Consider the following 13851-nt stretch of genomic DNA (forward strand, 5'->3'; position numbering starts at 1 on the left):
GTAACCCCATTCGTTGTGCTGCTGCTAGTAGCTCGGTTAGGATTTCCGCAGTTCTCGCTCTGGTTCTTGTTATAATGTCCACGTCGTCTGCATATGCTTGAATTTGGACAGATCTATTGAATATTGTTCCCCTGCTATCTATATTAGCGTCTCGTACGACCTTTTCTAATGCTACATTAAAAAGTTGACACGCCAGCGCATCTCCCTGCTTTAACCCCCTATGTATTTCAAATGGGGTTGACGAGTCGTTTTGAATTTTTACTGCTGATATCATCTTCGCCATTGTCACTTTTATCATAAATCATATCGCGTCACAAACAGGAAATCTTGGGAACCGCCCTCGTAGACTCGCTGGTGGCACTCCTCAATAATGTGCTTGATGATTTATGCAATTATAACATATCGACCATATGGAATTTTGATGCGATTGAGTGTGCACCATGTCTTACGTGGTAGGTTAACTCCAGAAGGTGTCTGTGATGAAAATTATAATTGTATTTGTATAAGCTTCCGACCATTCATGGGTCCATTTGGTGATCATGTTGATCCGCCTCCGCAACCAAGTGGCTGCGGCCGATTCTGCGGTTTGTATGGGAGATTTTCTAGAGCACAGTCTACTTTTAATTGCATCTTCTATATGGTTATGATTCGGCAGCGCCCTGTTTTTAATACGCCAGTCAATGGGAGCAATAATAGGATATTACCTCCGAATTCTATCCTACTGCATGGATTTTAATGAAATTTTGGGCCTAGCTTCTACTTATCTCCTAATTCAAAGTTTACCCTATACCGATGTGTGCTTTTATCTTGGGGGTGGTTCCCAACCCTTCTTAGGGGTGGTTCTCTAAGCAAAAACTGTTCTATAATTTTTTTTTAAACTTAATACTTTTTGAGATATTCGTGGTTGAAAATTGGCCATTTTCATTGAAACATAATACCTTTTCGAAAGGTTTTTTGCGAATACCTTAAAAACTATGCATCTAACTAAAAAAACTATATTACATTTTTGTAGGTTATAAAAAAACAAAGAGACACTTGCCTTCATAAGTCTTCTAGTTATAATATAAAAATAGATATGGTAGGTGAAAATAGTTTGTTTTTTGGTACATTCTCAAATTGGTGTATTCAACTTGAAATAACACAGAAATGGTCGATTTTAGGTGTATAATGATACTAATACCTTTTGTTGTGCTTGAAAATACCTTTAAAGTGATCTATATTAATGGTCCATTACATTAAAACTAAGTGAGATATGCAGAAAACAAAATTGATAACTAATGTATTTTAAGAAAAAATGAGAAGTAATTTTAACCCCCATCCACCAAAATGTAAATGCATCGTTTTCCTTCCACAATACCTTTTATTAGAGTGTTACTTCTATGTTCAAAAAGTTGGACGGGTTTAAAATAAATGATTTTAAAAAAAAAGATCGAATTATAGAGCGCATTTTTAAATTTTCTTAAAAATCTTCTTTTTCTCCATGTAACTTGAAAATGATAAGAGATACAGTAATGAAAAAGAAAAAGGAAATTTTTATCTGAAAAAGTCCTACATTTTTGTGTGGTATCTTGTTTTCGCATCTCTTATTTTTTCGAGTTACATGAAGGAAAAGGAAGATTTTTAAGAAAATTTAAAAATGCGCTCAATAATTTGATCTTACATTTTTCAAAAACCATTTTAATTCAGTTTAACTTTTTTAACATAGAAATAACACTATAATAAAAAGTATTGTAGAAGGAAAACGATGTATTTAAATTCTGATGGATGAGGAGTACGTATACTTCTTATTTCTTATTAAAATACATTAGTCATCAACTGTTTTGCAGAATATCTCGCTTAGTTTAAACGTAATCGACATTTAATATTGCTCACTTTAAAGTTCTTTTCAAGCACTACAAAAGTTATTAGTATCATTATACACCTAAAATCGAAAGTTTCTCTGTTATTTCAAGTTGAATACACCGATTTGAGCATGCAGCAAAAAACAAACTCTCCTTACCTACCATATCCCTCTTTGTATTGTAACTAGAAGATTTATGAAGGAACGAATCTCTTTGTTTTTTTATAACCTACAGAAATATTTTATATAGTTGTTTTGGTAGATGCATGGTTTTTAAGGTATTCGCAAAAATCCGTCCGAAAAGGTGTCATTTTCCAATGAAAATTGCCAATTTTCAACCACGAATAACTCAAAAAGTATTGAGTTTTCAAAAAATAATTATAGAACAGTTTTTGCTTAGAATTAGGTTATCTAGCCTCTTCCGTGGCTATTTTAACCAAAACATTTTTCACACCCGAGAAGGGGTGGAAACCACCCCCAAGATAAAAGCGCACATAGGCATAGGGTAGACTTTGTTTCTTGAGCTATTCCCTACTTACTGTAAAAATATCAAGTAAATCGATCTAGTAGGATGAAATTCGGAGCCAAATACCCTCATTGACTGCCCTATAAGGATATTTTTATATTCTTTGGTTAGCAAATCGAGTTGGCGAACGTGTGGTGATGGAATGTCGCTCAGCACTGGTAAGCAATGGGTTGGTGTGGATTTGATTACTCTAGCGGTCATTCTCATGGTTTGTTTAGCTAGACATCAATATTTTAAACGTGAGCCTTGTTGATCCATATTGGGTGCAATATTCAGCTACAAAATAAATAATAGCTAATCCTAAAGACCTTAGTGTGCATGCCGATACGCCCCATATTGTGCCACAGAGTTTCTGAATACTATTGTTTTTGGTTTTTAGCTTCTCTGCAACTGTCGAGTGCCTGTGAGTTTTTTTGCTGTCGTGCGACGCTCAGACTATGGATATTTTCATTCGCGATCTCTTGGTCTGCAATTTCAAGAAAATTCTGGTAGAATATATCACTATTTTGACACCATCTCGAGATACATTCTTTTCTATATCCTCTAGGCATGCTCTTCTTGTCTCTCTCTTCTCACTCATCGTATTACCCTAGGTGACCTGATGTGCCGAAATATCTTCCATACAAAATTCTGCATGCAGGTATTGTAATGAACAAAATCTATTTCATGCGCTGTCTCGATCGTTTCTCTTATAAGAATATTCCTGCACAACACCTTCGTCATGTAAATAACTTGTTGTTTGACTCGCTTGCTGTTTTTTCTGCTAACCTATAGGTAGCGGATTTTATTTCAAACCCTATCATTGACGCCGGCGTTTCGCATGTTTTTACGTCCAGCGTTGGTCCTGGACGGAATCAGCAATACTAATCATACTTTATTTCTTATCCTTTCTGTTTATTTAAAGCATTTTCTGTACTATGATCTTTACACTCGTTTTATTTACTAAATATTTACATCTAATTTCAGATGCACCTAGTTGTAAACCGAATCAGACTAGAATCTACGGTGTAGCAAAACAAGAGAGAGCGCAGATCAGTTGCCACGTAGATGCCAACCCACCTGATATTGAATTCAAATGGACGTTCAATAATTCTGCTGACTCGGTTGATGTTAGTCAATCCTACATTGCCCGTAGTGGTACTGCAAGCGTAGTTTCCTATACTCCCATGACTGAACTGGACTATGGTACTTTACTATGCTACGCCTCCAACAGGATTGGTGCACAACGAAGTCCTTGTGTATTTCATATCATAGCTGCGGGTAAGTTTAAATCTATAATTTTGATAAAAAAAAAAAGACGGAGATAATATGATTTTTGTAGTTTTTGTACCATTTGCTGGTGAATCTCCATTACAAATAATTAAAAAGTATCTTTTATTTTTATATCAGTAGTCATCTACATTTTTTAATAATTCATGAAGGTTCGAAAAATCTTATTTTTTCTATATTCTATATTCTAATATAAAAAACCCAGATGTACTATCGGATTTTTCACAGCACTACCATTAAACACTGGCAAGTTTTTATTATTGGTAAAAAACTGGGTTAACCAAATGTCAACAAAAACAAAACAAAAAAAAAATATTATAACTTACAATTTATCCTGTTTTCACCAAAAACTTCATAGAGTGCAAAAATACTTTTCATCACCAAATACAACTACTGCCAAAGACACTTTTTATCTCAAAAGATTTTCAAGCACTCAAACAATAAACAAGCGCTCGGCTAAAAATGTGATGTGGCTTGTCTCCTTCATAGACCCACTCAAGATCTAATTCGGGAATGAATGATATGAGTGTTGAAGATCTCAGAACTAGCGTCGCCAAAGGCCAGATCTCAATTATTTTAATAATATCTTCAAGCCGGCAATTTGATCTAAGTTCAGTTTCAGTGAGCATTAAATAAACACTGCATTTTGCTAGCGACCGCTATCAATGTTAATAAACAATGGTTGAACTTTGTTTATTCCAATCGAAGAGACACTACAATGTTTTGCTCCGAAGTTATTTGAATGTATATAACAAACTACCGATTGAATTTTTGTAAGGCGCACATTAATAGCTATTTGTATAACAGGGGAAGAAAGTGCTAATTTTTGTTCCCGAGAATGAAGTTTACTGCCCGACACGTAGCGGAGGGCAGTAATCATTCAAGGGAGGAAAAGGCACTTAACTCCCATGTTAGGCATATGGTTTTTCCACCTTCCTCAAATTAAAAGTTGTACTTTTCCTCCCTAGGGAGGAAAAGTAAAAGTGACGTCATGGTACTTCATTCATGAAATACAACTTATGGACGCCCTGTACAATATCTATTTTCTATTACGTAAGTATCTAGACATTTTAACGTTTATTTATAACACACCCTGTATTTTGTAGAATGGTAAAAAACAGTAAATTGTTATTTTGATTTAAAAATGTTTACATTAATAATTTGACTTATATTTGACAGTTGACAGTTATATTGTACCTACTTGTTTGTTTTAGTTCTAATAAATTTTGTTAGTTAGTTACGTAAATAAATTAAGTAGAAATAAAAAAATGACTTGTTATTTGAGGAAGGTGGAAAAACCATATGTATAACATGGGAGTAAAGTGCCTTTTCCCCTCTTAAATGATTACTGCCCTCCGCTACGCGTCGGGCAGTAAACTTCATTCTCGGGATGAAAACTAGCACTTTCCTCCCTTTTTATACAAATAGCTATTACAGAATAAGAATTGAAATGCCTGAATAAAAATTTATATATTTTTTGGATCGTTAAACGGCAGAATAAATTAAAAAGAAAAAATTTAGTTAATATCATAATTATCATACTATTCTGTGAAATATAATTTTTTTTTGGTTACCAGATCTAGTCCGCACCTGATACTATAATATATTCATGTTTAAACTGTAAGCTCGGTTTTATGTCTATTTAAAATTTAAAGATCAAAAGATCGATAATTAGCAAACAACGAGTTCAATTTCAAGTTAATAATACTCTAAAAAGACGACTAATGAAGTGAGCAACTTCTTTAAGAAAATTCTGTAGTGAGTCGGGTCTGCCTTAAGGATAGATTTTCCCTGCAAAGGCTAATATTAGTGAATCCCATTATTAATTCCAAACAAGTTTCAACCCTAGACTTGTTGCCATGCTTGTTTCTGTTTCGTGTCTGAAAACGCGCTTTTAATTAGTCGGTGTGATTCCTTTGATGTTCGTGCGTCCTCTGAGAGCATGTTTTGTTTTATTCTTCCGCACCGCCATGCCATACTACCAACATGCATTTATTGACGTTTCCCGTAATTTATTTGATTGATGTTAGTTCTGTGTAACTGATGCCGGTTTCCCTTTCACTCATGATTGTCTGCCATATAGACAAGGCGAAAACGACGTGTTCGTTGGGAAAAATATTCCCATGAGATTTTTTTGCATAATTACATTCGTGAGACATCCCAGAATAAGGTTCAAGAAGTCGTCCACGTGAAAAGTGGGCCAAATTTTTTTTAACAATTTTTTTAATCAAATTGCGAAAATCAATATTTTTGGCCCGGGCAATTTTTTTGTAGGTTTTTGGACCATTCTGGATAAAAAAGGTTTCTTATAATTTTTCTCTGAAGTTGATGGTTTTCAAGTTATAAGCCATTTGAAAAAAACGAAAAATGGCGATTTTCAAGGCTTAATAACTCGGTCACAAGTTATTATTATGAAAGTCAGAAAGTGACTAAATCAAAGTTTAACGCCCCCCTACAAGATCCTGAAGAAATTTTTGTCATTCTTTTATTACTAAGCTGTTATTTTTAAGTAATAATATTGAGCGCCATACACGTGGTAGCCGGTCGTAAATAATGAGTGCGAGAGAGATGCCACTCCGGCAGTCCAATTGTGCATCTTACTTCACTCACATTTACGGCCGCCTACCACGTGCATGGCGCTCATTATTATTACTTTAAAATAACAGCTTAGTAATAAAATAATGACAAAAATTTCTTCAGGATCTTATAGGGCGGGCATTAAACTTTGATTTAGTCACTTCTGACTTTCATAATAATAACTTTTAACCGATTTATTAAGCCTTGAAAATCGCCATTTTTCGTTTTTTTTTTCAATTTTAAATTGCTTATAACTCGAAAACGATCAACTTTTGAGAAAACTTATAAGAGACCTTTTTTATCCAGAATGGTCCAAAAAACCTACAAAAATTTTTCGGAGCCAAAAACATTGATTTTTGCAATTTGATTAAAAAAAAATTGTTAAAAAAATTGAACCACTTTTCAAGTGAGCGACTTTTTGAATCTTATTCTGGGATGTCTGACGAATGTGATTATGCAATAAAATCTCATGGGAATATTTTTCCCAGCGCACCCGCCGTTTTCGCCTTGTCTAATAATATCGCTCTGCTCTCGATAAGCTCAAGCTCCAATAAAATATTTTTATATGAAAAACAAATGAGCCAATTCACATTAACCTTGTTGCTCTCATCGCTCTTCAATAATAATACTTTTGTTTGATTAATTAAAACAGTATTACCCAAAAAATAGATCAAGAATGAAAATTTGGGAATAGATAGATAAAAGTGTCTATTAAAAAAAAAGCTTACGGTATGATAATAACGGTAGGGGTTGGAGGGGGTGAGTTTGTAAATTATTGTATACCCCATTTTTCAGCAATAAATTAGCAATAAAATATGCAGCCGGAAGCGACCCCCTACCTGCTTTCGTTCCTGAAATAGGAGTGTTGGGTATTGTAGCTTAGGTATTAAACCACAGTAGACTTTGTTGCTCGTTAGGGGATGAAGCAAAAAATTTATTTTTGGCGTAGACCTGTAGCAATTAATTAGCAAAAAAATACCCACTTGGTTTTAGGGTTTTAAACTGGTTATTGTCACTTTTTGTGGATTTCGGGTAATGATGATATCGGTAGGGGTTGAAGGGGGTGAGTTTGTATATTCTTGTATACCCAATCTTGCAGCAATTAATTAGCAATAAAATATGCAGCCGGAAGCGACTCTCTATCTACTTTCGTTCCGGAAATATAAATGTTGGCTGATCCTCTGAAGGGGTTGAAGCAATAAATGTTTAATTTGCGTAATAAATTAGCAATAAAATAGCAAAAAAATATGGGATAAGTCTCGTAGCTCCCTTATGAAATGGCTATTCTGGCTTAATAGACATTATTAAAAATTTTTTATGAATTCCACTATGTAAATAAAAGTTAATGAGCTGTAATATCTTAATTGGTTCAAACTGTAATTTAATAGCAAAATTCTGCCCTCATGCTTTGTGACGTCATAAATTGTTTTTCCGAAAATTAACTGAGCGGAATAATAATAAAATTCTGGGTTACAGTAAAGTTGTGAAAACCTTATGAGTTATAACTCTTGAAAAACCACCTACCTGTGACATCTTGTCATGCATCTTTGGCACCTATCAGTCTAGCAACTAGTTGGCCGTCAACCTCTCACTTGTGCACTACCTATGTGCAATTTCGAGCAAGGATGAAGTACATCCACATCCACATGTTATGTCACAAATCTTAAGACATCGAGTTAATGTTGACCACGTTTTAATGTTTAATGTAGCAGTAATGCAATTTAGGGGTTTTTACACCTATTGAAGTAGCTAGTTTGAAACACTTGTACACTGGACGTAAGTAACCACATTTTTTATTTTTTCAACTATCAAAAGTTCACTCTTTTGCTTTCAATTTAAGTGGCTTACTTATTTTCAGGTTCACACTGATGATGGTCAGTGTTGGCCGAAAACGTTTTGTGCAATTTACACTACCTTGTGGATAAATTTCAAGGAACTTTTTTTAATAAATTCATATACCTAAATACAACATAAGTGTTTACTTCATTCTACGTTATCTTATCGACCCACATAACAATTTCATGTTCTTAGTAGATTCATAGAAAATACTTTTCAGAAAAAGTATATACTGAGAATATGCGTAATTACTATTGGGAATGTGCAGAGCACATACTGAGTATATACTACATTACAGTACTTAAACGTTCTATGTATATACTTAGAATGTACTACCGAAGTTCTTTTCAGTATATACTAAGAATATACTTTTTAGGATATTCCAAGAACGTGCTATAAACCTTTTATTTATATACTTAGAACGTACTACCGTACATCTTTTTAGTATCTGGGAAGAATATACTTTTAAGAATATCCCAAGGAAGTGCTATATTGCTCAGAAGTATGTTTTCAGCATCACCTAATCTCATCTTAGGTTCTACTGGTTCTACCAAGTACCTAGTTACATATTTTAATTGCATATAAGAATGTAGTTAGTACATTCTACAATATTACTTAAAAAGTAAGTATGTATAAATTTCAGTTATTTATTATAAATATTATATAATATTTGTCTAAAATAACCTATAAGTAACTAAAATTTATATACTTAAGTATATGTACTTACCTACTATTTAAGTAAGAGAGTTACCAAAATGAAACATATTTTGAAGCACCGCAAACAAAATAAAGAGATTATGTATGTTCCTAATAGTCCTACTCCTTTTAGTACTTTATCGTTCGCCTTCATCCTTAACACTGCATAATTAGACACAAATGTATGTTTTCGTTTTCATATTTTACCATTGCGTACCGTTCCCTATCCAGGTAGGAAATGGTCAGAATGAGACTGACCGTTTGCAATTGAATGGAATGGTCTATATCACGTCGATATAATTCCGATTCGATCTTTTATAAATACTTGCTTTTACGATCTGGTGATAAAAATGGTGGATGATATTGTATTCTTTCAGTTCTTTATAACTGAATGTACCTAATCCAACGGTGTAAAAATACTCATGGTAAACTCGAAATGGTAAATTCATTTCAATTATGAAAACGAACATTTTTTTTTTCGTTAATACAATTAATGTTTCAACTTTTTTACCATACAATTAAAACAATTTTAAGAAATTAATTCGTCTAATACTAACTATAGTCCGTTCTTTAACGGTAAAATATTGCAAAACCTCTAAATTTTAAAGAACCGCTTGGATTGACATGAAATTTGACATACACATAGCTAACAAGTCAAAGAAAAAATATATATAGTGATATTGTGCCGATATGTGCTTTTGCCCTGGGGGGTGGTTTTCACCCCCTCTTGGGGGTGAAAAAATATTCGTCCAAAGAAAGTCAGGAAATGGATAAACTGGCTAATTTTAAGTAACTCTTGTTCTATGCAGTTTTTCACTAAGTCAATACTTTTAGAGTTATTTGGCAGTGAATATGTTCAACCACGCTTTTAGACGGTTTTTCGCAAATAACTCAAATAGTAAGTATTTTGTCGAAAAAACATTCTTAGTAAAAATATAGCATGTAAAAAATTAAAAAAAATGGTGTATATATCACGTCTCTACACCTAGTAGAAGCAGAGTTATAGCTAATTAAAATAGGTTCATATTCGTCAAATTCCAAATGGAATACTTTAACGTGAAATAACCAAAAATGAAGCACATTTCGGGGAAAACTCATTACAACTTATTTAAAGTGTTTAAAAGAGCTTCATTTTTGTTTTATAAAAAAAATTCTTGCATCAAAATTAAACAAGTTACGCTCAAAATAAAGTTAGTCCCTTTTGGTTTTGGTAAAAACATCGAGAAAATCACCCCCTAATGAGTATCTTAAATGAACTTAATCGTTACGACTTCACAAGTTCCTTGACTCGTGTATATATTGTTTATATGATCTGTAAGTTTCATTGGTTCAAAGTCCTTATTATTGAAAGGGCTGTAGTTAAAAGGGGTTGAACGAGTCACTGATCACGAATGTATGCAAATTTAGAAACACCAAATCTCAATCAATTTTTGTCTAGCAGAAAAACAAAAAATACATGATATTTATAAAAGCAAATCTGACTTTTTTTGTTTTTTGAGATTTTTGGTATCTCTAACAATTTTTAAGTTATTTTGAAGAAAAGCATTATTTCAAAATATAAATTTTTAAAAATTTTATTTTAAAACCAAATTTTTTCAAAAATATGCACTTTAAATCGATGAAACTTACAGATCATATAAACACAACATAAGTAAAATAATTTGTGGAGCGGTAACAATTAATTTCATTTAAGTTGCTAATTAGGGGGTGGTCTTCCCGATTTTTTTTTGCAAAAACAAAAGGGACCACCTTTATTTTGAGCGTAACTTGCTTAAATTTAATGCTAGAAACTTTTTCTAAAAACGGAAATAAAGCTTTTTTTAAACACTTTAAAAAGGTTAAAATGGGTTTTTCCCAAAAGGTGCTTAATTTTTTGGATATTTCACGTCGAAATATCCTATTTGAAATTTGGTGAATATGAATCTATTTTCATTGGCTATAACTCTGGTTCTACGAGATCCAGAGACCTAACATGTACACCATTTTTTACTTTTTTATAGGCTATATTTTTGTTAAGAACGTTTTTTCGACAAAATACTTACTTTTTGAGTTATTTGCGAAAAACCGTCAAAAAATGTGGTTATTTTGTTGAAAAATGAACATATTCACTCGCAAATAACTCGAAGTGTTGACTTGGCGAAAAAGCTCTATAGAACAAAAGTTACTTAAAATTAGTCAGTTTACCCATTTCCGGACTTATTTTGGACATATATTTTTCACCCCCAAGAGGGGGTGAAAGTCACCCCCAGAGCAAAAGCACACATTGGCACAATATCACTTTTTCTCTTTGACATGTAAGCTATACGTATGCCAAATTTCATGTAAATCCAAGCGGTTCTTTAAAATTTAGAGCAAAAACCGTGAAAGAATGGACTACTACATACATAAATCTTATTAATTATTCTATAAATAACGAAGTTAATTATCCATAAAGCTAACATTATTATATAATATTTTTAAGATATTTTAAAATTATGTATGTACTTATAAGTATGTGTTAAGAATATACTCAAATATACTTTTAAAGAATATTCGATAAAGGTATATTCTAAGAATAAACTTTTACGAATATTCTGAGATACTACGTACACGAATGTGATCAGTATATTCGGTACGAGAATAGTCTTTGAAGTATATGCAAAGACCATGAAATTTAGAATGTTTTTAAGGTACATGCTATGCATGTACTACGCATATAATAAAAAGAATATACTCCGACGAATGTTGGTACTTAGTATATGTTTTGAACATGATGCGAACATCATTGTTATGTGGGAAAGGTATACGGCGAACTACAGGGTTTACACTGTTTAAAGTTTTAAATTTAATTGTTTGTCACGCTTGATTAACAGTTCAAATAATAAATCCTCATTAACTAAAAGATTTTAATTAAAACTTATTTACGTCCAAAGCTAGTCTCTGGCTCAAACCGGCCCATCCACCCTTGTCCAAACGTTTCTCTGTTAATTTCATTTACTTGCAAAGATCGCATTTTATCTTGACGTCTAGAAAAAGAAACAAAACACCAACCGGAGTCGGAATGTGTAATCGAGATGCAGCTGGAAAATGAGTATCGTTTATGTCAAAAAAGTTACTTTTCCAGTAATTGAGTTGCGCCCCGGCTTCGTACTTAGCCTCTTTTAAAAGTAATTGTTTCAAGTAAACTATAATTCAAAGGGGAGACTTGCACCCTCTTTTTACCCAGTTATAAGGACGGTTTAAAGGAGAACTTTTTCTTCAATCCCCAAGATCAAAGTGTTTTGTTCCTAACGTTGTTGGGGAATTTTAGATTGTGCAGAAGCGAAATTAGGTAATACTGCCAGTTTTCTCGGGTTACATAAAAGGAAAAATTACAATTACCAGAATGCATATTGTCTATTGCGGTCCTTTTGCTGATAGTGGGAATGCACCTTTTGTTAATACTTAATTTTAAATGAAAAAGTTAAAAGCTCTTTAAAAACAATTTTTAAAAAGTGCAAGGATTTTTTTATTACCCCATTTTATTGTACAATCTATACCGTAAGGAACAATTAGTTAAAGTTATCTTATTCTTTTTTAAACGCTTTTATTTAGTTCAATCGTTTGCGTCAAATCTTTAGACGTTAATTTGACTGCCTTTTCTTCAATGGAAATGAATGAAATTTTGCAGACCTATGGATTCGCGGGAACAATAGACGAATAGTCGGTCAAAAATTTTTTTATGTTTATGAATTGGTTAAATAAAAAAAAAACGATTTTAATGGAAAATGCTTAAATTCTCTTGTTTTTTGCCATCTAGAAACTTGAAACTTTTACAGATTGTAGCTAATTATATGAACTATACATAATTTCACTTTTTACGTTATTTGTTTACGTTATGCTTTATATATAAACAATAAAGTTTCAAATTTATCCAGTTTCTGTCCGATTTCTATCCAGTTTTCAGCGAAAAAAAGTTATGGTACCGTAGAGGGACGAATGCTGCCCATAGTATTGTCGTGGGCTTCGACTGTCCATAAAATACAAGGTTCGACTGTTGACTACGCTGCGCTGTCGTGAACTTGGGCCCGAAAGTGTTTGCGTGAGGACAGGCTTAAAAACCTGCATTGAGCCTGCAAAGCTTACGTTTCATTGAGCCGAGTGCGATCATTAAGTTACTTATCCATACGAGGGTGAACCCCGCTCGGTGTAGCTGCTCAAATGGATACAGCATGTCGTCCGTTACATATAAACCGCAAACCGGTTGAAACGAAGAGTATACGCACCAAGCGGCGATCACCGACGTATCCACTAAGTGGAGCTACTACACCGAGCGAGGTTTACCCTTGTATGGATACGTACCTTTAGACGGCTTGTGCATCGAAGAACTGCATTGCGAGAAATTAACAGCGTCTATACCGTGCAATAGTAAAGTATTACAAGAGATGGAAATACTGCGAAAATTGTAATAGTCGCAAATAATGATTTTGATTAAAGAAATGTATGAAGAAATTACAGAAAATGTAGAATGTATGTATCAAAAGTTAAAATAAATGCAAAAAGGTATCTGTCATATACCTACATCCCTTTTTTAAACGTGACGGTATATTTTAATGTTTGAAAAGTGTAAGACTAAAAAGTAAAAAACAAAACAATATGAAAAAAAATTTTTAAGAAACGCTTTTATTTAGTTATGAGTGACTAAAAGTTAAAATATAAAAAAATCAACTAGAAAGAAAAAAATAAAAAAATGAAACTCGACGGATTAATTGAAAAACACGTTCGTTAAAAAAATGAAAAAATCTAATACATTCACACACGCTTTTCTTTAACGAATGTGTTAGATTTTTTAAATTTTTTAACGAACGTTATTTTCGAATAATCCGTCGAGTTTCATTTTTTTTATTTTTTGCCTTTTAGTTGATTTTTTTATATTTTAACTTTTAGTCACTCATAACTAAATAAAAGCGTTTCTTAAAATGTTTTTTTCATATTGTCTTATTTTTGACTAGCCTTACAACTCTGATTGAGTCTTTGCCGCATCTACTATAGCCCTTCATCTTCTACGATCTTGTCCTTACATTTTCCATTGGTGTACCCCAATCCTTGATAAATCAGCTTCAACAATATCCTTCCTTTTTTGGGACCG

General features: G+C 32.9%; 1 protein-coding gene across 1 annotated transcript in view; it reads left to right on the forward strand.

The window, feature by feature from the left end:
• Nucleotides 1-13851, forward strand: part of LOC114335279 (nephrin-like) — an 838863-nt gene that overhangs the window by 656794 nt on the left and 168218 nt on the right. Inside the window, exon 8 of the mRNA XM_050649180.1 lies at nt 3333-3626. Coding sequence (XP_050505137.1) covers nt 3333-3626 — 294 coding nt within the window. The remainder of the gene's footprint in view (nt 1-3332; nt 3627-13851) is intronic.

The sequence above is a fragment of the Diabrotica virgifera genome, chromosome 4 (genome assembly GCF_917563875.1).
Source record: "Diabrotica virgifera virgifera chromosome 4, PGI_DIABVI_V3a".
NCBI classification, from domain to species: domain Eukaryota; kingdom Metazoa; phylum Arthropoda; class Insecta; order Coleoptera; family Chrysomelidae; genus Diabrotica; species Diabrotica virgifera.